The sequence below is a fragment of the Hyla sarda genome, chromosome 2, assembly GCF_029499605.1.
Source record: "Hyla sarda isolate aHylSar1 chromosome 2, aHylSar1.hap1, whole genome shotgun sequence".
Classification (NCBI taxonomy): Eukaryota; Metazoa; Chordata; class Amphibia; order Anura; family Hylidae; genus Hyla; species Hyla sarda.
The window spans coordinates 163,419,074-163,442,587 of record NC_079190.1 but is presented as its reverse complement, the minus strand read 5'-3'; the positions used below and the strand labels follow the sequence as shown (position 1 = coordinate 163,442,587).

The 23,514-nt window shown below is 44.4% G+C and overlaps 1 protein-coding gene across 2 annotated transcripts in view; it reads left to right on the top strand.

Annotated features, from left to right (window-relative positions):
• The window catches only part of PCCA (propionyl-CoA carboxylase subunit alpha), a 1,119,575-nt gene that overhangs the window by 470,834 nt on the left and 625,227 nt on the right, over positions 1 to 23,514 (top strand). For both annotated transcript variants that reach the window (XM_056555680.1, XM_056555679.1), the window contains exon 7: positions 6,544 to 6,675. In XM_056555680.1, the coding sequence (XP_056411655.1) occupies positions 6,544 to 6,675 (132 nt within the window). The remainder of the gene's footprint in view (positions 1 to 6,543; positions 6,676 to 23,514) is intronic.

Below are 23,514 nucleotides of genomic sequence, written 5' to 3'. Positions count from 1 at the left end.
CTTATGCACATCCTCTATAGACTGTACTGTGCTACAAAGCTTGGTGTCATCTGCAAAGATAGAAACAGAGCTGTTAATGCCATCCTCTATCATTGATAAATAAATTAAACAGCGGGCCCAGTACTGAACCTTGGGGTACACCACTAATGACCGGGGACCAATCAGAGTACGAATCATTGACCACCACTCTCTGGGTACGATCCATGAGCCAGTGTTCAATCCAGTTACAAATTAAAATTTCCAAACCCAAAGACCTTAACTTACCTGTCAGACGTCTATGAAGGACAGTATCAAACGCTTTAGCAAAATCCAGAAACACTATATTCACAACCATTCCTCTGTCAAGGCTTCTACTCACCTCTTCATAAAAGCAAATTAGATTGGTTTGACAACTTCTATCCTTAGTAAACCCATGCTGGCTATCACTTATAATACAATTATCCCCTATGTATTCCTGTATGTAATCCCTTATAAGTCCTTCAAACAATTTACCCACAATGCACGTTAAACTTACCGGTCTATAGTTTCCTGGGGAAGACCTAGAGCCCTTTTTGAAGATTGGCACAACATTCGCCTTGCGCCAGTCCCTTGGCACAATACCAGACACCATAGAATCTCTAAATATCATGAACAGGGGTACAGATATTACTGAACTTACCTCTCTAAGAACTCTTGGGTGTAGTCCATCCGGCCCTGCGGATTTGCTTACATTTATATTACTTAACTTACCTTGTACCATCTCTACATTAAGCCAGTTCAGTACATTACATGATGTGTTACCAGCACTGACCTGGCCAATGTCAGCTCCTTTTTCCATAGTGTATACAGAACTAAAGAACCCATTCAGTAGCTCCGCTTTCTCTTGATCGCCTGTGACAACCTCCCCATTATCATTATTAAGTGGTCCTACATGCTCTGTCCTTGTTTTTTTTTTTGCATTTATATATCTAAAAAAATATTTAGGATTAGTTTTGCTTTCTTTGGCCACCTGTCTCTCGTTTTGAATTTTTGCTGTTTTTATTACATTTTTACAGATTTTATTAAGCTCTTTGTATTGTTTAAATGTTATCGCTGACCCATCAGATTTGTATTTTTTGAAGGCTATTTTTTTGTTGTTTATTGCTCTTTTAACATCATGTGTCAGCCATGTAGGATTTAGTTTTAATCGTTTATATTTGTTCCCCTTTGGTATATATTTAGATGTATAGTTATTTAGAGTTGATTTAAAGATGTCCCATTTACCTTCTGTATCAGTATTTGACAACACCTCCCCCCAGTCTATGTCCTGTAGTGCAGCCCTCAGCCCAGGGAAGTTTGCCTTTTTAAAGTTATATGTTTTTGCCTTCCCCGCCTGTCTTTGTTTTCTACATTTTAAGTCAAAAGTAACTATATTGTGGTCGCTATTACCAAGGTTTTCCCACACAGTTACATTACCAATCAGCTCTGCGTTGTTGGAAATGATCAGATCCAACAAGGCATCACTTCTTGTTGGGTCCTCCACAAACTGGCCCATAAAATTATCCTGCAATAAATTTAGGAATTGTCACCCCTTTGTAGTTTTAGCCAACCCCGGACCCCAATCTATATCTGGATAGTTAAAATCTCCCATTATTACCACTGTACCTGCCCGGGCGGCCCTCTCTATTTGTTTATGAAGCCGAACTTCTATCTCTTCAGTGATATTAGGGGGTCTGTAGATTACCCCAAATATTATTTTTTCAGTATTTCCCTCCTTTTGTAATTCTACCCACAGTGATTCCACCTCCTCAAAATCATCACACACTATGGCATCGTTCACACTGACTTTCGTACCACTTCTTACATACAGACAGACTCCACCACCTTTTCTGTTCATTCTATCCTTGCGAAACAATGTAAACCCCTGCAGATTAACGGCCCAGTCATGCGAGGAGTCCAGCCATGTCTCAGTGACCCCAACTATATCAATATGTTCCTCCAGTATCAAGGCCTCAAGCTCCCCCATTTTATTTGCTAGGCTTCTGGCATTTGTGAACATACACTTTACATTTCCATCCTTTATGTTATTGGGGTTAATGGGATTCAAGGGTGTAAGTTTTATTTTCCTATGAAGCCTATTCCTATTAACTATTCTAACCCTTCCCTCCGCTCCACCCCCAGGTACATTTATAATTCCCACCTCTCTATCTACACTATCTTCCCCCCTCTTTGCTGTAGGTTCCCTCCCCCCAAGTCCCTAGTTTAAACACTCCTCCACCCTTCTAGCCATCTTCTCCCCAAGCAAAGCTGCACCCTCCCCATTGAGGTGCAGCCCGTCCCTACGGTAGAGCCGGTAACCGACAGCGAAGTCAGCTCAGTTCTCCATGAACCCAAACCCTTCCTTCCTACACCAGCTTCTGAGCCACTTGTTTACCTCCCTGATCTCCCGCTGCCTCTCTGGTGTGGCTCGTGGTACTGGTAGTATTTCAGAAAATACTACCTTGGAGGTCCTTGCCTTAAGCTTGCGGCCTAAGTCCCTGAAATCATTTTTAAGGACACTCCACCTACCTCTTACTTTGTCATTGGTGCCAATATGTACCATGACTGCTGGGTCCTCTCCAGCCCCGCCCAACAACCTGTCAACCTGATCCGCGATGTGCCGAACTCGTGCGCCAGGCAGACAACACACTGTTCGGCGATCCCGGACTTTGTGACAGATTGCCCTGTCTGTCCCCCTAATAATTGAGTCCCCCACCACTAGTACCTGTCTGGCCTGCCCTGTACTCCTCCCTCCCTCCTTACTGGAGCAGACACCCCCCTGGCGGTCAGAGGCGGTATCCTGCTGCAGTTCTGCTAGCTCTGTAATGGCATCCCCCTCATCTGCCAAGCGGGCAAACTTGTTGGGGTGTGCCAGTTCAGGACTAGCCTCCCTGACACTTTTTCCCCTACCCCTCTTTCTAACTGTAACCCAGCTAACTGCCTGACTGTCCTGCAATTCCGTCCCACTGTCCTCCCCCACCTCTACTCCCGAGAGTGCCTGCTCAGTGAGCAGGAGACTCCTCTCCATGTTGTTAATGCTTCTCATTGTTGCCAGTCGCCCCTCTAGATGCAGGATCTGGGCTTCCAAATGGACAACTAGCACACATCTCGCACAACAATATGCACCCTCAAACTGTTGTTCAAGGATTGCATACATTGAACAGGATGTACATTGGACTGCATTTTCCAACATGGAGGCCATCTAGTTATGGGGATTTCACAAATGTATAGGAAAAAACTGACAGTCAAAATTACACTTAAAATTTTTTGTAGACCTTGTGGGTTCAGAAATTAACACTCACAGCGATCTCAACCTCCTGCTTTCAAACTCCTGTTTTTGTAACTCCTCTTTCATGCCCCCACTTATACAGCAACACTCAGAAGAGCAAGCTCTCAATAAGAGTCCCAAGCTAAGATTTATACACCTGTGCCCAATCTACTCCTCCTCCCCCTAGAGGTGGAACACAGAAAAAAAAATAAAAAGGGTGTTTAAACTCTAACAGTTATCCCACTATGTGCAAAAGAGAAAAACTTACCCAAAATATGAATGTGGGCTATAGGCAGTCGCACCCACTCCACAGATTCACTCCGCACAGCAGATAATCACAGCAACACTCAGAAGAGCAAGCTCTCAATAAGAGTCCCAAGCTAAGATTTATACACCTGTGCCCAATCTACTCCTCCTCCCCCCAAAATATGAATGTGGGCTATAGGCAGTCGCACCCACTCCACAGATTCACTCCGCACAACAGATAATCACAGTTTTTGTAACTCCTCTTTCACGCCCCCTCTTACACAGCAACACTCAGAAGAGCAAGCGTTCACGCCGTTCACCGTACGGAATCATTAACATTTTATTTTAATAGTTTGGACATTTACGCACGCGGCGATACCAAATATGTCTATTAAATTTATTTACGCTTTTTGGGGGTAAAATAGGAATAAACGGACGTTTTACTTTTTTATTGGGGAGGGGATTTTTCACTTTTTTTTTTTAACTTTTACTTTTACATTTTTTTTGCATTTTTTTTTACACTTGAATAGTCCCCATAGGGGACTATTCATAGCAATACCATGATTGCTAATACTGATCTATGTATAGGACATAGAACAGATCAGTGTTATCGGTTATCTTCTACTTTGGTCTGCTCGATCTCAGACCAGAGCAGGAGACGCAGGGAGCCGAAAAGAGGAAGGTGAGGGGAGCTCCGTGCGGCGTTCTGAATGATCGGATCCCCGCAGCAGCACTGCAGGCGATACGATCATTCATTGAAATCGCGTACTGCCGCAGATGCTGGGATCTGTATTGATCCCGGCACCTGAGGGGTTAATGGCGGACGCCCGCGAGATCGCGGGCGTCTGCCATTGCCGGCGGGTCCCTGGCTGCTATCAGCAGCCGGGATCAGCCGCGGATGACACGGGCATCGCTCCGATGCCCGCGGTTATGCACAGGACGTAAATGTACGTCCTGGTGCGTTAAGTACCACCGCACCAGGACGTACATTTACGTCCTGCGTCCTTAAGGGGTTAACTATTCCAACCCCTTCCTCCGCTCCACCCCCAGGTACATTGATAAGTTCCCCCTCTCTATCTACTCTTTCTTCCCCCCTCCATGTTGTAGGTTCCCTCCCCCCCCAGTCCCTAGTTTAAACACTCCTCCACACTTCTAGCCATCTTCTCCCCAAGCACAGCTGCACCCTCACTATTGAGGTGCAGCCCGTCCCTACGGTAGAGCCGGTAACCGACAGCAAAGTCGGTCCAGTTCTCCATGAACCCAAACCCCTCCTTCCTACACCAGCTTCTGAGCCACTTGTTTACCTCCCTAATCTCCCGCTGCCTCTCTGGTGTGGCTCGTGGTACAGGTAATATTTCAGAAAATATTACCTTGGAGGTCTTTGCCTCAAGCTTGTGGCCTAAGTCCTTGAAATCATTTTTAAGGACACTCCACCTACCTCTTACTTTGTCATTGGTGCCAATATGTACCATGACTTATGGATTCTCTCCAGCCCCACCCATCAACCTGTCAATCCGAGCCGCGATGTGCCGAACTCGAGCACCAGGAACACATAACATTTTGTTTTTGTCCCATCCCCCCCCCCCGCGGGTTTGTCGACAGAGGGGGAGACGCCGTGGCTGACGTGCCCCCCCCCATCGCACGGATGTGACTACTACCGCCGGGAGCTGCCCCAGTGGCCAGTACAGGCGGCAGAAAGACACAGTGAAAAGAATGCACCCCCAGAACCTGCTACCCTTTGGGATTTGCAGAGCCAGACTGCCTTGTTGGTAGTTGAAATCTCCCGCCATCTGCCGAGGTGATGTTAACGCCCATTGATCTCTGAAGCCGGCCTCACCAAACGCCGGTCATGCCCTAACCTGTATGCAGGGGGGCGTAATATACTCTTCCGCCCCTCCCACAAATTCAGCCTTAACAGGCTTACACTAGTGGCTGTATTTTACAATGCCAGACAGAAAATCAAGGGGTTTCTCAATTGCGGTGCATTGTTCTTTCACATACATTGTTGGAACCTTTTAGTTAGTCCAGTGGTAAGGTACACCTTTGTAAAATTCCAAATAAGTCTGTACTGTTGGTAATGTCCTTGCCTAATGCTGTTCAGGGACATGGTCTGTGATATCTTGCTTTAGGTTGATTCCTTCTTTGGAGGCACATGAATTCTGGGGGGGGGGGTAATTTCATTATGGTTATAGACCCTTCCATGGACACCTCTGGTGGTAGCTCTTTGGTCCCACATTTGTAGCTATCCTTGCCACTTCTGCCCTGGGATCCTGGATGTTTGGAGCATACTACATTCTTTTTGTTAAAGATTTCACTCATTACTTCACGGCTCTTACTGCAGACTTGACATGTTTTTGTTTACCTCGCACTACACTCTCTGCTTTTATTGGAACAGCAGTGTAAAGGAAATCTGTAATCCGTGTCACCTGCACTGACCTGTCGATACAGACAAGTAGTGCAGGTGACACTGATGACAATACTTACCTTGTCCCGTTCCATCCTGTCGTTCTGCAGCAATCCTCTTCAGTATCTTCAGCTCCAGGCATGACTTGGAGCATGGGCAGAGCTTAGTGATATCACCGTTGCTGATTTCTGCTTGGTCCCACTACAAGGAAACAGCATCGATGATGTTACGAAGCTCCTCCTTTGCTCCAAGTCAGGCCCGAAGCTTAAGAGGATTTCCTCACTTTCCCCTCATGCTCCCTTGCTGTTGTCAGACAGAAAAGAACAACTCAACATCAGCAGCTGATAATTATTGGAAGATTTTTTAATAGAAGTAATTTACAAATCTGTTTAACTTTCCGGAGCCAGTTGATATATAAAAAAAAAGTTTTTGCCTGGAATACCCCTTTAAATGAATGGGCAGTTTAGCCTGTTTCTAAGCAATTTTGTTTGCCGAGTCTCTAGGTGCTCTCTTTTAAAGGTCCCCTTGAAGTGTGAAACCACAGATAAAGCACTTAATATGTTGTTGTGTTTTTTTTCTTTTGTTTTTTTTCTTTTTAGTAAAAGTAAAACCTTCATTGTCTCTGCAGGCAGCGGAAAGCGTCACCTTCATTGGACCTGACACTCATGCAATTCATGCTATGGGAGACAAGATTGAAAGCAAGCTATTAGCCAAGAATGCAAAGGTCAACACTATCCCTGGCTTTGATGGGGTGGTCAAGGTGAGGAGTGGACTCAAAATATGTGCTGCTGTATTTACAACCACTTAAACATTTTATTGTGCTAACTGCGCTTCAAAACAGCTAGTCATTTTATACAATCTGTCGCAGTTGTCTTTTCTACAAAATAACCATAGGGAATTGGGCATATTCTCTATACGTTTTGGGTTCTGTTTTTTTAAGAAAAGCCTGCATCAGTTTTCCATGATTACATGGAAACACCTCTTCTGAAAAAAGCAGTCCCAAACAAAAAAAAATAAAAAATAAAAAAGACTTGTCCAAGGGACTAAAACGGAACACAATCTACTTGTCCTTCATGAAAATCCACTTATCCTGGTACACAAAAGAATTTCAACCAAAATAGTATGTAAATAAGGTATTTTATTTTATTTAGTAAGTTTTTGCACTTTAGTTTTCCATCTACAGATCCAGAGTTTTTTTTTTTTTTTTGGACCCATTGTACTTTGTAGGCACACCTTTCATTTTTCCATAACTTATGTTCACCTTCTGGTTAAACTCGCATGTTATCTTGATATTTTAGGTTGGCCTGATTGCAGCAAAACCAAATTTGTTTAGTGTCCATCATGTTTAACAAATGTAAAAAAAAATTCTAAACTTTCAAATAAAAAAAAATAAAAAAAAGTAACCACCTATAACATTTCATTTTCCGGGCTATATGAGGGCTTATTTTTTTGCGCTGTATTCTGCTCGTTGTATCGGTGCCATTTTGGTATTGATCAGACTTTTTGAATGCTTTTAACTTTTTTTCTGGGATATGATGTTATAAAAAAAACAGCAATTCTATGACACAATTGACCGTACAGAATATATAGTGTATATTTTAATCCCCAATTATGGGTTTTTTCCTCCTCGTCTTCCAAAATTCATAACTCTTTTACTTTTCCACCTACATACCCATATAAGGGCTTGTTTTATGTGCTACCAATTTTACTTTGTAATGAAATCAGTCATTTCACCAGAAAATCTGCTGCAAAACAAAAAAAAAAAATTTTTGTTGGACAAAATAAAAAAAAAACACCATTTAGTCATTTTTAGCGGCTTCTGTTTTTACGCAGTTGAGTTTTTGGTAAAAGATGATACCAACTGAAATAGGTTTGATTTTGTTTTACTTCTGTAAAAAAATTATAACTTTGTGCACGAAAATTAGTACATTCAAAATTTGTCCTCTTCAGACTCCTATCACTTTATTTTTCTGTATGTGGAGATGTGTGAGGGCAAATTTTTTGCGCCTTGATCTGTAGTTTTTATCAGTGCCATTTTTTTTTTTGATGGGACATTTTTGATCACTTTTTATAATTTTTTTAGGGTATACAAATTAACCAAAAATATATACCATTTTGGAATTTGGTATATTTTTTATGTATACGCCATTTACTGCAGTTTAACTAACGTTATTTTTTGTTAATTTGGACATTTAACCTTTTGGGGACGAAAGGCGTACAGGTATGCCCTTGCGTCCAGGTACTTAACCCCTTCATGATCCAGGTTTTTTCAGTTTTTGCACTTTCATTTTATTTCCTCCTTATCTTTATAAAAATCATAACTCTTTCAATTACACCTAAAAATCCATATTATGGCTTATTTTTTGCGCCACCCATTCTACTTTGTAATGACATCAGTCATTTCACCCAAAAATCTACGGCGAAATGGAAAAAAAAATCATTGTGCGAAAAAATGTAAGAAAAAAAAAAAACACAATTTTGTAACACTTGGGGGCTTCAGTTTCTACGCAGTACATTTTTGTCAGAAAAAATTACACCTTCTGTTTATTCTGTAGGTCCATACGATTAAAATGATACCCTACTTATATAGGTTTGATTTTGTTGTACTTCTAGAAAAAATCATAACTACATGCAGGAAAATTTATATGTTTAAAATTGTCATTTTCTGGGTTTTTTAGCGGTACCATCTTTGTATTGATTGGACTTTTTGATCGCTTTTTATTCATTAGGCGGCTGAGGAGATGCAAGGCACAGGAGGGATAAGACAGCTCATAGTCAGGATAGCAGAAGGTCAGGGCAGGCGGCACAGTAGCGTATTCAGGAACGTAGAAAATATTCGGTAGGCAGGCGGAAAGGAGCAAGGTCAGGTCATGGAGCAAAGGATCAGATACACGGCAAGGCAATAACAGGAATGCTTTATCTCAGGCTCAAGGCAACAAAGATCTGGCAGGGAAGTGAGGACGGTGGAGGAATTTATCAATGAGCCACAGGTGAATTACACTAATAAGCGCACTGGCCCTTTCAATCTTAAAGCTCTAGCGCACGCGTGCCCTAAGGCACGGGGATACGCGTGCCGGAGCAGGGGGGCAGGAGAAGCACCAGGTGAGTGATGGACTGGAGTCCTAGCCCCGCCGGCAGCAGCAGGTAATGGGACCATGCACTCACGGCCAGCGTGTGCGGCCGGAGCGCATAACATAACAATTGATCATTATATGCAATCAAAAGATTGCATGTTGCAACCCCTTCCTAATAAAAGTTTGAATCCCCCCTCCCCCTTTCCATTTTATAAATAAAATAATAAAATAAAAAATGTAAATAATCATGTGGTACCGCCACGTGCGTAAATGTCCGAACTATTAAAATATAAGGGTAGTTAAACCGTACGGTCGATGGCATACACGTAAAAAAAATACCAAATTCCAAAATTGTGCATTTTTGGTCACTTCATACACCATAAAAAAAATGAAGCAATCAAAAAAAAGCAATCAAAGTCCCATCACAACAAAAATGGTACAGATAAAAACTACAGACCAGGTCGCAAAAAACGAGCCCTCTTATACCCCTGTATGCGGAAAAATAAAAAAAAGTTATTGGGGTCAAAAGATGACAATTTTAAACATACTAATTTTTGTGCATTTAGTTATCATTTTTATAAAGTAGTAAAATAAAATAAAACCTACATAAATTGGGTATCCTTGTAACCGTATGGACCTACAGAATAAAGATAGGGCATCTTTTTTTCTGAAAAGTGCACTGCGTAGAAACGGTAGCCCCTAAGAGTTACAAAATAGTTTTTTATTTTTTATTTTTATTTCACCACACAAATTTAAAAAAAATTCCGCCGTTTATTACATTGGTGATGTCCAGCATTAGACATGGGTATGACGCGGGGTCAGCTCATGAGCCAACGTCATAGCAGGATATCAGGAGATCAACTGGCTCCAGAAAGTTAAACAGATTTGTATATTACTTCTATTAAAAAAAATCTTAATCCTTTCAGTAGTTATGAACTGCTGAAGTTGAGTTGTTTTTTCTAAGTGCTCTCTGATGACACCTGTCTCGGGAACTGTCCAGAGTAGAAGCAAATCACCATAGCAAACCTTTTCTACGCTGTGCAGTTCCCGAGACAAGCAGAGATGTCAGCAGAAAGCACTGTTGTCAGACAGAAAAGAACAGCTCAACATCAGCAGCTGATAATTATTGGAAAATTTTTTAATAGAAGTCATTTACAAATCTGTTTAACTTTCTGGAGCCAGTTGATATAAAAAATGGAATGTCTGGACAAATACGCACGTGCCAATACCAAATACGTTTATTTTTTAGGTTTACATATTTTTTATATGAAAAAGGGGGGTGATTTGAACTTTTAATATGGAAGAGTTTTTTTAATTTTTTACACTTTTAGGAGTAATCATTAGATTCCTTATACAGATCAATGCAGTTCTATTGAACTGCATTGATCTGTGTGAAGTGTGCTCATTTGATTGAACCTGCTCCGGGCAGGCTCGTTCTAAAACAGATCCACGAAAGCCATTGAGGAAGAGGAGAGCCCTCCGGCCACCTCCCCCCACTGTGGAGTGACGATCCACCACACTAGACAACCACTCCATACACCTTGAGCGCCGGCATCATAAAATCAAAGTGGAAATTCAGTTCGGCCATGCTTGCCCGAAGCAGGGCTTTATGTATGAAAAATTTACGTGCCTGGCGCCCGGAATTGCATGTCTCAGGCGATGGGATTTTCACATCCCTTAGTAAAGCGAGAAAGGATCAGAACTTAATGCAGTGTAAATCTTTCCCGTTATCACTGTAGGAATATTTTGAAATGATAAGATGTTAGATCGCCACGGTCCCGCTGCTGGGGACCCCGGGGATCGCCGCTGCGGCACCCCGCCATCATTACTGCACAGAGCGAGTTCGCTCTGTGCTTAATGACGGGCGATACAGGGGCCGGAGCAGCGTGACGTCATGGTTCTGCCCCTCATGACATCACGGCCTGTCCCCTTAATGCAAGTCTATGGCAGGGGGCGTGACGACCGCCACGCCCCCTTCCCATAGACTTGTATTGACGGGGGCGGGCTGTGACATCACGAGGGGCGGAGCCGTGACATAACAATGCTCTGGCCCCTGTATTGCCTGTCATTACATGCAGAGCGATCCCGCTCTGCACAGTAATGATAGCGGGGGGCTGCAGCAGCGATCCCCGGGGCTCCCCAGCAGCGGGACCCCGGCGATCTGCCATCTTATCCCCTATCCTTTGGATAGGGGACAAGATGTTTAGGGGCGGAGTACCCCTTTAAGGACTGAGGGCGTATGGGTACGCTCGTGGGAATTCTGGTCCCCGCCGCTTGCCGGGTGGGGACCGGGCCATGGTGACTACTGATATCTATCAGCAGGCACCCCGTGCAATCCCCGTTCAGACCAACGATTTGCTGCTTTTCTGGGTCAATCAGGTCTCTGGTGACCTGGAAAAAAAGGGTGAATGGGGCTGTCCGAGACGGCCCCATTCACCCTTACCCAGCAGGAGGGAGGTGGCACGGGAACGACCGACCAATCACGACCCTGCTGGGCGGCGATCGGGATGGCGAAGATGGTAGGAACCTTGCCCTGGTCCGGCGGGGGTCCCTTCTAGATCGGTGGCGGTGACAGGAGCAGCAGAAGGCAAAGCCTGTTCGCAGCATGCCCTTTGGTAGTCTGTGCATGCTGGGGGTTGTAGTTATGCAATGGCTGGAGGCATATTTTTTCTATGAAAAAGTTTGCCTCCAGCTGTTGCAAGACTACAACTCCCAGCATGCCCTTCGACTGTCAATGCATTCTGATTGTTGCAGTTTTGCAACAGCTGTAGACACATCGGTTGTGAAACAGTTTGTTACCTAACTCAGTGTTTTGCAACCAGTGTGCCTCCAGCTGTTGCAAAAATACAACTCCCAGCATGCACTGAGAGACTGTACGTGCTGGGAGTTCTAGTTTTGCAACAGCTGGAGGCACACTGGCTGCGAAACACTGAGTTAAGTAACAAACTCTGTGTTTCGCAACCAATGTGCCTCCAGCTGTTGCATAACTACAACTCCAAGCATGTATGGTCTTTCAGTGCATGCTGGGAGTTGAAGTTTTGCAACAGCTGGAGGTTCTGCAAGTTTGAGGTGCAAGGTACAGAGTTCTGCTGCAAGTTTGAGATGTGGCAAATTTTCCGCCGCAGCTCAAACTCCCAGCGAGAAACTCAATGTAAACCTCCACCCGTGTGAATGTACCCTAAAAACACTACACTAACGCATAATATAGGGTAAAACACTACATATATAATACCCCTACACAGCCCCCCCAATAAAAGAAAAAACGTATTGTACGGCAGTGTTTCCAAAAATGAGCCTCCAGCTGTTGAAAAACAGTATTGCCGGACAGCCACTGACTGTCAAGGCATGTCGGGAGTTTTGCAACAGCTGGAGACACCCTGTTTGGGAAACACTGCCGTAGGGTATTTTTGTGGCGGATACAAATCCCCAATTTAGTCCTCAAATGCGTATGGTGCTCTCTCACTTCGAAGCCTTGTCGTATTTAAAGGAAACAGTTTAGGGCCACATATGGGGTATCCCCATACTTGGGAGAAATTGCGTTACAAATTTTGGGGGGCTTTTCTCCTTTTACTCAAGAAAAGGTAAAGTTGGGGTCTACACCAGCGTGTTAGTGTAAAAACATTTTTTTTTTTTACATGAACATGCTGGTGTCTCCCCATACTTTAAATTTTCACAAGCTGTAAAATGAAAAAAAGACCCCCAAAATTTGTAACACAATTTCTCCTGACTACGGAACTACCCCATATGTGGGCGTGAAGTGCTCTGCGGGCGCACAACATGGCTCAGAAGTGAGAGCGTGCCATGTACATTTTAGCTCTAAATTGGTGATTTGCACAGGGGTGGCTGATTTTACAGCAGTTCTGACATAAACGGAAAACAATAAAAACCCAGATGTGACCACGTTTTGGAAACTACACCCCTCACAGAATGTAACAAGGGGTAAAGTGAGCCTTAACACTAGGGATCGACCGATATAGTTTTTTTAGGGCCAATACCGATAATCGGTGGAGGTTAGGGCCTATAGCCGATAACTTATACCGATATTCCGGTATAAGTTATCGGCTATCTATCCCCCCGCGACACCGCTGCAGATCATTGATTTAAATCAATGAACTGCAGTGGCTTTTGCGGTGTCATAGACCGCCGCCGCCACCCGCTTGTCTCCCCCTGCTTGTCCAGGGGTCCTGAGTCCTATCACCGATGACCCCCCCACCGCCGCACCGCTCCCGCCACCACCGCTCCGCGCCCCACCACACCGCGTTGCACCGCCATGGCCCCATTGCCTCCCCCATCCCCGGTTTTATAATTATCTGTTCCCGGGGTCCATTCTACATCTGGCTCCGGTGGCGTCCTCCTGAGCCGTCACTGTGCGCACTGACGGTGACGTCGCATCATGTCACTCGTCATTGCGCACAGCGTAATGCAGGACGCAGCAGGAGCCAGAAGTAGCGTGGACCTCGGGCCCCGGGAACAGGTAATTAACCGTCGCGGTTTGGACGGTGCGGGTGGCGGGGCATTATCGGCAAGGTAATTGCTGATACCGATAATGCCCAAAATCGTGATTATCGGACGAAAATATCGGCCAAACCGATAATCAGTCGATCCCTACTTAACACCCCACAGGTGTTTGACAAATTTCCATTAAAGTTGGATGTGAAAATGAAAAAAAAAGAATAATAATTTCACTAAAATGCTGGTGTTACCCTACATTTTTCACTTTCACAAGCAAGAATAGGAAAAAAGCCCTCCAAAATGTGTATCCCCATTTCCTCTGAGTAAGAACATACCCCATATGTGGATATAAAGTGCTCTGCGGGAGCACTACAATGCTCAGAAGAGAAGGAGCGCCATTGGACTTCTGAAGAGAATATGTCCGAAATTGAAGGTCATGTGTGTTTACAAAGCCCCCATAGTGCCAGAACAGTGGACCCCCCCCCACATGTGACCCCATTTTGGAAACTACACCCCTCACGTATTGTAATAAGGGGTACAGTGAGCATTTACACCCCACAGATGTCTGACAGATGTTTGGAAAAGTGGTCCGTGAAAATGAAAAATTTAATTTTTCATTTGCTCAGCCCACTGTTCTAAAGATCTGTCAAACGACAGTGGGATGTAAATGTTCACTGCACCCCTTATTAAATTCTATGAGGGGTGTAGTTTCCAAAATAGGGTCACATATTGGGGGGGTCCACTGTTCTGGCACCACGGGGGGCTTTGTAAACGCACATGGCTCCTGACTTCCATTCCAAACAAATTCACTCTCCAAAAGCTCAATGGCACTCCTTCTCTTCTGAGCATTGTAGTTTGCCAGCAGAGCACTTTGCATCCATATATGGGCAATTTGGGAGGCTTTTTCTCAAATTACCCCTTGTGAAAATAAAAAATTTGGGGTGAAACCAGCATTTTAATGAAAATAATCTAATTTTTCATTTTCACCTCCAACTTTTAGCGGAAATTTGAAATTTGGGGGTGTTAAGGCTCTCTGTACCCCTTGTTTACATTCCTTAAGGGGTGTAGTTTCCAAAATAGTATGCAATGTGTTTTTTTTTTTTTTTTTTTTTGCTGTTCTGGCTTCCTAAATGCGACATGCCCCCTAAAAACCATTTCAGCAAAATTTGCTTTCCAAAAGCCAAATGTGACTTTGTCTCTTCTGAACATTGTAATGCTCCCGCAGAGAACTTGACGTCCACACATGAGGTATTACCATACTCAGAAGAGATGGGGTTACAAATTTTGGGTGGCATTTTCTCCTATAGCCCCTTGAAAAAATGTAAAATGTTGGGGAAAATCAGCTTTTTTGTGAAAAAAAAAATTCATTTACACATCCAAATTTAACGAAAAGTCGTCAAACACCTGTGGGGTGTTAAGGCTCAGCGGACCCCTTGTTACGTTCCTTGAGGGGTGTAGTTTCCAAAATGGTATGCCATGTTGTGTTTTTTGTTTTTTTTTTAGTTTTTTTTTCTTTTCTGGCACCATAGGGGCTTCCTAAATGGGACATGCCCCCCAAAAAGCCATTTCAGAAAAACTCACTCTCCAAAATCCCATTGTCGCTCCTTCCCTTCTGAGGCCTCTAGTGCACCCACAGAGCACTTGACAAACACATATGAGGTATTTCCTTTCTCAAGAGAAATTGGGTTACAAATTTCAGGAGGCTTTTTCTCCTTTTACCCCTTGTAAAATTTCACAAACTGCGTCTACAAGAAAATGCGAGTGTAAAAAATGAAGATTTTGAATTTTCCCCTTTACCTTGCTGCTATTCCTGCGAAACACCTAAAGGGTTAACACACTTTCTGAATGTCATTTTGAATACTTGGGGGGGGGGCAGTTTTTGGGGTCATTTATGGGGTATTTCTAATATGAAGACCCCTCAAATCCACTTCAAAACTGAACTGGTTCCTGAAAAATTCAGATTTTTGAAAATTTTGTCTTCCAAAAGTAAAAACCATGAGGGGCATTTACTAAGGGGTTTAGTCATTTTTTTCTGACTAATTTTGGCGCAAAATTGTCACAATTGCGCCTGCCCTATAAATTGTGCGACTTTCTCTAGCAAGAGCTAGAAAGTAAAAAAAAAAAAAAAATTCACGCTTAATTTACGCAAGTTTTCAGTTTTTACTTGCAGTGGTCAGGAATTTATTAACTGAGACAGTCGCAGTTGCGCAATAAACTGTCGCAATGGCCGTAAAATGACTAAATTTACTCCAGCTCCAACATGGAGCAGGAAAAGCTACTGCCGCCCGGGCTCCGACATACTTTCTCCCCGTTACCCTCACTGCGCTACCGGGACACTACAGTGATTTACATCCCACCCCTCTCACCTGCCAGCGCCACACAACTTCCATCTGTCTGCTGATGCAAGACTACAAGTCCCAGCATGCCCTTACAGTGAGGACACGCTGGGAGTTGTAGTCTTGTAGCAGCGGGAGCTGAGCGGCGCGGGCGGGAGACAAGGGGGGGGGGTAGCGGGGAGGCCGTATGAAGAGCCCGGGCGGGAGGCAAGGGGGGTAGCGGGGAGGCCGTATGAGGAGCCCGTGCGGGAGACAAGGGGGGTAGTGGGGAGGCCGTATGAGGAGCCCGGGCGGGAGACAAGGGCGGGGGGGGTGTAGCGGGGAGGCCGTATGAGGAGCCCGGGCGGCTGCTCTGTAATCTCAGCCCGGGCTCCTGCCCTGAGAGCCAAAGGCTTTGGCTGTCGGGGCATGCTGGGTGTTGTAGTTTTGCAACAGCTGGAGGGCCACAGTTTGCAGACCACTGGTGTGTGGTCTGTAAACTGTAGTCCCCCAGCTGTTGCAAAACGAAACAGCTGAAGGGGACCGGCGAAAACGTTCACTTACCCTTCCGAGGCTCCAGCGACGATCGCTGACGGAGATCGTCGCGCGGCACTGTCGGGCAGCGCTGGATCCTACAGAAGCCGGTAAGTTGCCCAAGCTTCCCAACCAGGGTGCCTCCAAATGTTGCAAGACTACAACTCCCAGCATGCCTGGACACCCTTTGGCTGTCCAGGCATGCTGAGAGTTGTAGTTTTGCAACAGCTGGAGGCACACTTGTTGGGAAACACTGGCCTAAAACGGTGTTTCCCAACCAGGGTGCCTCCAAATGTTGCAAGACTACAACTCCCAGCATGCCTGGACACCCTTTGGCTGTCCAGGCATGCTGAGAGTTGTAGTTTTGCAACCGCTGGAGGCACCCTTGTTGGGAAACACTGGCCTAAAACGGTGTTTCCCAACCAGGGTGCCTCCAGATGTTGCAAGACTACAACTCCCAGCATGCCTGGACAGCCATTGGCTGTCCAGGCATGCTGAGAGTTGTAGTTTTGCAACAGCTGGAGGGCCACAGTTTGCAGACCACTGGTTTGTGGTCTGTAAACTGTAGTCCTCCAGCTGTTGCAAAACTAAACAGCTGAAGGGGACCGGCGAAGACGTTCACTTACCCTTCCGAGGCTCCAGCGACGATCGCTGTCGGAGATCGTCGCGCGGCGCTGGATCCTACGGAAGCCGGTAAGTTGCCCAAGCTTCCCAACCAGGGTGCCTCCAGATGTTGCAAGACTACAACTCCCAGCATGCCTGGACAGCCAAAGGCTGTCTACGCATGCTGGGAGTTGTAGTCTTGCAACATCTAGAGGCACCCTGGTTGGGAAACACTGTTTTAGGCCAGTGTTTCCCAGCCAAGTTGCCTCCAGATGTTGCAAGACTACAACTCCCAGCATGCCTAGACAGCCTTTGACTGTCCAGGCATGCTGAGGCTTGTAGTTTTGCAACATCTGGAGGCACCCTGGTTGGGAAACACTGGCCTAAATCAGTGTTTCCCAACCAGGGTGCTTCCAGATGTTGCAAAACTACAAGTCCCAGGTTGGGAAACACTGTGCCCGGCCTCCGCCCCACCTTACTGTAAGGGCATGCTGGGAGTTGTAGTCCTGCAGCTGGGGGCAGGGGACAAGCTTGTCACTTGCCCACACATCTCCTGCACCACACAACTACAACTCCCAGCATGTCCTTACTGTAAGGGCATGCTGGCAGTTGTTGTCGTGCGGGGCGGGACATGTGTGAGCAGGTGATAATAAATGTACTAACCCATTTTTTATGTTTTCTTCTCATTTCAGATCCGTGTATCCTGTGGACTCCTTCGGATTCGATGGACTACTTCGATGACCAGCGTTTTTCTTTGTTTGATTTTAATAAAATGGTTAACGAGGGCTTGTGGGGGAGTGTTTTTTGTAATAAAATTTTTTTTAAAACCTGTTGTGTTTTTTTCTTACTTTACTAGACAAGCTTAGTAGTGGAAGCTGTCTTATAGACAGAGTCCATTACTAACCTGGGCTTAGCGTTAGCCACAAAAACAGCTAGCGCTAACCCCCTTTTATTACCCCGGTACCCAACACCACAGGGGTGCCGGGAAGAGCCGGTGCCAACAGGCCTGGAGGGTCAAAAATGGCGCTCCTGGGCCTAGGCGGTAACAGGCTGGCGTTATTTAGGCTGGGGAGGGCCAGTAACAATGGTCCTCGCCCACCCTGGGAACGTCAGGCTGTTACTGTTTGGTTGGTATTTGGCTGAGAATGAAAATAGGGGGGACCCTATGCGTTTTTTTTAACTAAATATTTAAATATATTAAAAAACCGCATAGGGTCCCCCCTATTTTTATTCTCAGCCAAATACCAACCAAACAGTAACAGCCTGACGTTACCAGGGTGGGCGAGGACCATTGTTACTGGCCCTCCCCAACCTAAATAACGCCAGCCTGTTACCGCCTAGGCCCAGGAGCGCCATTTTTGAGGCTCCGGGCCTGTTGGTACCGGCTCTTCCAGGCACCCCTGTGGTGTTGGGTACCGGGGTAATAATTGGGGGTTAGCACTAGCTGTTTTTGTGGCTAACGCTAAGCCCGGCTTAGTAATGGACTCAGTCTATAAGACAGCTTCCACTACTAAGCCTGTCCAGAAAAGTAAAATAAAAAAAACACAACAGGTTTAAAAAAAAATTTATTACAAAAAAACACTCCCCCACAAGCCCTCGTTAACCATTTTATTAACATCAAGCAAAGAAAAACGCTGGTCGTCGAAGTAGTCCACCGAATCCGAAGGAGTCCACAGGATACACAGATCTGTAGAAGAAGTAACCAAAAAAAAAAAAAAGTGTAAGTACATTTAGGGAGAAAAAAACTGTGTTAAAAAAACGTAACACACACACACACACACACACACACACACACTAAACGCCGTTTACCACTTCTGAGCCATGACTACAATTTACAGTGATCCCTCAACTTACAATGGCCTCAACATACAATAGTTTCAACATACAATGGTCTTTTCTGGACCATCGTAAGTTGAAACCAGACTCAACATACAATGCTACAGACAGTCCAGATCTGTGAAACGTGTCAATGGCTGGAAGAACCAACCAATCAAAATGGGCATTCACTGGTAAAATCCCTGTATTACTGAAGTGTATGCACTGACTGGTGTCTGGTATTACATGTTCTGTACACTTTACCTGTATCAGGGTTAGCTGCTCTTTTTGGACACCAGGTGAGGGCGACTCCAATACTTGTTTGGGACATTGCCTGTACTGTACAGGAACCCTGAAGAAGCTCCTGTCCTCTACATAGACCAGTGTTTCCCAAGCAGGGTGGCCCCATCTTTTGCAAAACTACAACTCCCAGCATGCCCGGACAGCCTTTGGCTGTCCAGGCATGCTGGGAGTTATAGTTATGCAACAGCTGGAGGCTCCCTGCTTGGGAAACACTGACATAGACAGTAATTTACAGCTCCCAGCAGATCTTTATTACTTTTATATGTAAGGATTTGCTTTATCTATATTAGTTATCTACTTATTTTTCTTTGTCACATTTTCCTATTTTGGATGACATTTTGGTGCCTTTATAACCAATTACCACGTTTCCATAGAGTTATGGTCTCAACATACAATGGTTTCAGCTTACAATGGTTGTCCTGGAACCAATTAATATTGTAACTTGAGGGACCACTGTAGTTATTGAATTATTTAGATGTGGTGAAAAAGCTAAAAAAAAAACTCAAAAACAAAAGATCCAGAAGGAAACCTAGCAGCCAAACCTATTCGGACAGCAGGAAAAAGGAACAGACTATTTTTTCTACTACATGAAGTAAATTTCCCACTTTTGCCTATGTGTGCCAAATTTATTAATGCCGTGCAACAATCTAGTAAATTTGTCGCACATAGTCAAAAATGAAGTAGAAAAAAACAGGGTAAAAACCAGACTACATAGTAAAAGATTAGTAAATGCCCCTCCATGTCAACTTTATGATGCAAATATAAAGTAGACATATTGTATATGTGAATCAATATAAAATATATTTGGAATATTCATTTTCCTTACAAGCAGAGAGTTTCAAAGTTAGAAAAATGCTAAATTTTTATGACATTTTGGGATTTTTCACTAAGAAAGGATACAAGTAACGTCGAAAATTATGTCACGAAAAAACGATCTTGGAATCAGAATAATCGGTAAAAGCATCCCAGAGTTATTAATGCATAAAGTGACATTGGTCAGAATTGCAAAAAAAAAGTCTCAGTCCTTAAGGGGTTAAGTACATATTTGTTTGCTTTAGCCATGATAACATTTAACATGCAATGCTCATTTTGCCTTTGTCTAAATTTCCATGCCTGATTAATTTTGCACGTTACTAAGAAATGAGCTGCTAATTAGGATTGTGTGTATATGATAATTCCTGTTTAATATGGCTGTACTATTGCTAACTAAGTCAGGGTTTGTGGCATTACATCCTGTGTAAACTGCTGTAATTATCTTTTGGGCATCTGCCATAACTGAGGGTATAAAAGGAATGTCCTTGAATTATTTTTGTGTACTCATTTGTTGTTACTGAAAACAAGTGTATAACTATTCTTCTCACTCTTCTTATGGCTTTAAAAAATAAAACAAACATTGTAAAGTTTGTGAACACCTTTGCACTGATTTGTTTTTTTTTGTTTTTCATTTCCTGAAGGCAGACATTACTAACTTTCTGAATGGTCTTCATTAGGAATGTTCTATTATTTTGCTGCTGAGAAAAAATTACATTAAATGGGCACTGTCATTAAAATGATTTTTTACCATATGATGCAGCAGGTAAAATAAATATGATTTGTAATTTACTCTCTGTAAAAAAAAAAATATATATATACAAGGCAGTTTACAGTAGTAGAATTGCATAAGCAAACTGTAGGGGCTGTCAAATTCTTTTGCCTTTTAAAAAAAATTGCTGCCCACTCCTGTGAACACAATGCAGATTTTTAGACCATGTTATACATTGCTTTCCTTATCTGCTCCCTTACCTTTACATTGTGTAGAGCACAGAGATCACATGCTTAACACCTTAAGGACCATGGACGTACGCGTACGTCTAAGCATCCTGGTAGTTAAGGACCAAGGATGTACGCGTACGTCCGTGGGAATTTCGGTCCCTGCCTCGCGCCGGGCGGGGACGGGGGTGACTGCTGATATCGATCAGCAGTCACCCCGCGCAAATGCCCAGGGGGGTCATCAGACCCCCTCCCCCATGTCAGCGATCAGCGCAAATCGCAAATGAATTCACACTTGCGATTTGCGCGATTACGGGTCTATGGTGACCCTAAATATAAGGGGGATCGCGGTTGTCCAAGACACCCACGATCCCCCTGAAGGCATAGGAGTGAGGTGGCAGGGGTGCCACCCCTCCTATCCCTGCTATTGGTGGTCTAGACGCCGTTCTGCCCAACCACAATAGGCGGGGCAGAACAGGGAAACGACTGGGAACAGTGCCGGAGTCCACTTACCCTGCGGGCGAGGCTGCGGGGGACGATCGTCGTTAGAGATCGGCGGGCGGCAATGTCGTGCAGCAGGCTCCCTGGATCCGACGGAAGCAGGTAAGTTGCCTGGGATTTGTAGTTTTGCAACATCTGGAGGGCCACAGTTTGCAGTGGTCTCTATACTGTCGCTCTCCAGATGTTGCAAGATCCCAGCATGCTGGGAGTTGTAGTTGCGATCCCTCCAGCTGTTGCATAACTACATCTACCAGCATGCCCTTCGGCGATCAGTACATGCTGGGAGGGGTAGTTTTGCAACAGCTGGAGGCACCCTGGTTGGAAAATAACGAATTAGATGAACGAACCTAACTGAAGGTTTTCCAACCAGTGTGCCTCAAGCTGTTGCAAAACTACAACTCCCAGCATGCACGGTCAGTCAGTACATGCTGGGAGTTGTAGTTTTGAAACTGCTGGAGAATTGCCCCCCCCCCCCCCCTTCCCCATGTGAATGTACAGGGTACATTCACACGGCAGGTTTACAGTAAGTTTTCTGCTTAAAGTATGAGCTGCGGCAAATTTTTCGCCACATAGCAAACGCCTAGCAGGGAACTCACTGTAAACCTCCGCCAGTGTGAATGTACCCTAAAAACACTACACTATGCTGACACAAAATAAAGGGTAAAACACTACATATACACCCCCTTACACTGTCCCCCCACCAATAAAATTAAAAACATCTTGTACGGCAGTGTTTCCAAAACGGAGCCTCCAGCTGTTGCAAAACAACAACTCCCAGCATTTCTTGACAGCCACTGACTCTCCAGGCATGCTGGGAGTTTAACAACAGCTGGAGGCACCCTGTTGGGGAATCACTGGCGTAGAAAACCCCTATGCAATCCTTAATTTAGTCCTCAAATGCGCATGGCGCTCTCTCACTTCAGAGCCCTGTCGTATTTCAAGGAAGCAGTTTAGGGCCACATATGGGGCATTTTCGTACTTGGGAGAAATTACACTACAAATTTTGGGGGGCTTTTTCTCTTTTAGCCCTTATGAAAAGGAAAAGTTGGGGTCTACACTAGCCTGTTAGTGTAAAAATTTTTTTTTTTTTTTTTTTTTTTTACACTAACATGCTGGTGTTGCCCTTTACTTTTTATTTTCACAACAGGTAAAAGGAAAAAAAGACCCCCAAAATTTGTGACACAATTTCTCCTGAGTACGGAAATACCCCATATGTGGGAGTAAAATGCTCTGCGGACGCATAACAAGGCTCAGGAGTGAGAGCGCACTATATACATTTGAGGCCTAAATTGATGATTTGCACAGGGGTGGCTAATTTTACAGCGGTTCTGACATAAACGCAAAAAAATAAATACCCACATGTGACCCCATTTTGGAAACTACACCCCTCACGGAATGTCACAAGGGGTATAGTGAGCCTTAACACCCCACAGGTGTTTGACAAATTTTTGTTAAAGTTGGATGGGAAAATGAAAAAAATATATTTTTTTCACTAAAATGCTGGTGTTTCCCCAAATTTTTCATTTTCACAAGGGAAAATAGGAAAAAAAGCCCCCCAAAATTTGTAACCCCATTTCTTTTGAGTTAGAATATACCCCCTATGTGCATTTAAAGTGCTCTGCTGGCGCACTACAATGCTCAGAAGAGAAGGAGCGCCATTGGGATTTTGAAGAGTAAATGTGTCCGGAATTGAAGGCCACGTGTGTTTACAAAGCCCCCATAGTGCCAGAACAATGGACTCTCCAACATGTGACCCCATTTTGGAAACTACACCCCTCATGTAATGTTATAAGGGGTACAGTGAGCATTTACGCCCCACAGGTGTCTGACAGATTTTTGGAACAGTGGTCTGTGAAAATGAAAAATTTAATTTTTCATTTGCTCAGCCCACTGTTCCAAAGATCTGTCAAATGCCAATGGGGTGTAAATGCTCACTGCACCCGTTATTAAATTCTGTAAGGGGTATAGTTTCCAAAATGGGGTCACATGTGGGGAGGTCCACTGTTCTGGCACCACGAGGGGCTTTGTAAACGCACATGGCCCCTGACTTCCATTCCAAACAAATTCACTCTTCATAAGCTCAATGGCGCTCCTTCTCTTCCGAGCATTGTAGTTCGACCGCAGAGCACTTGATGTCCACACATGGGGTATTTCCATACTCAGAATAAATGGGGTTACAAATTTTGGGGGTAATTTTCTCCTATCATCCCTTTTTTTTCATTTACACATCCAACTTAAACAAAAAGTCGTCAA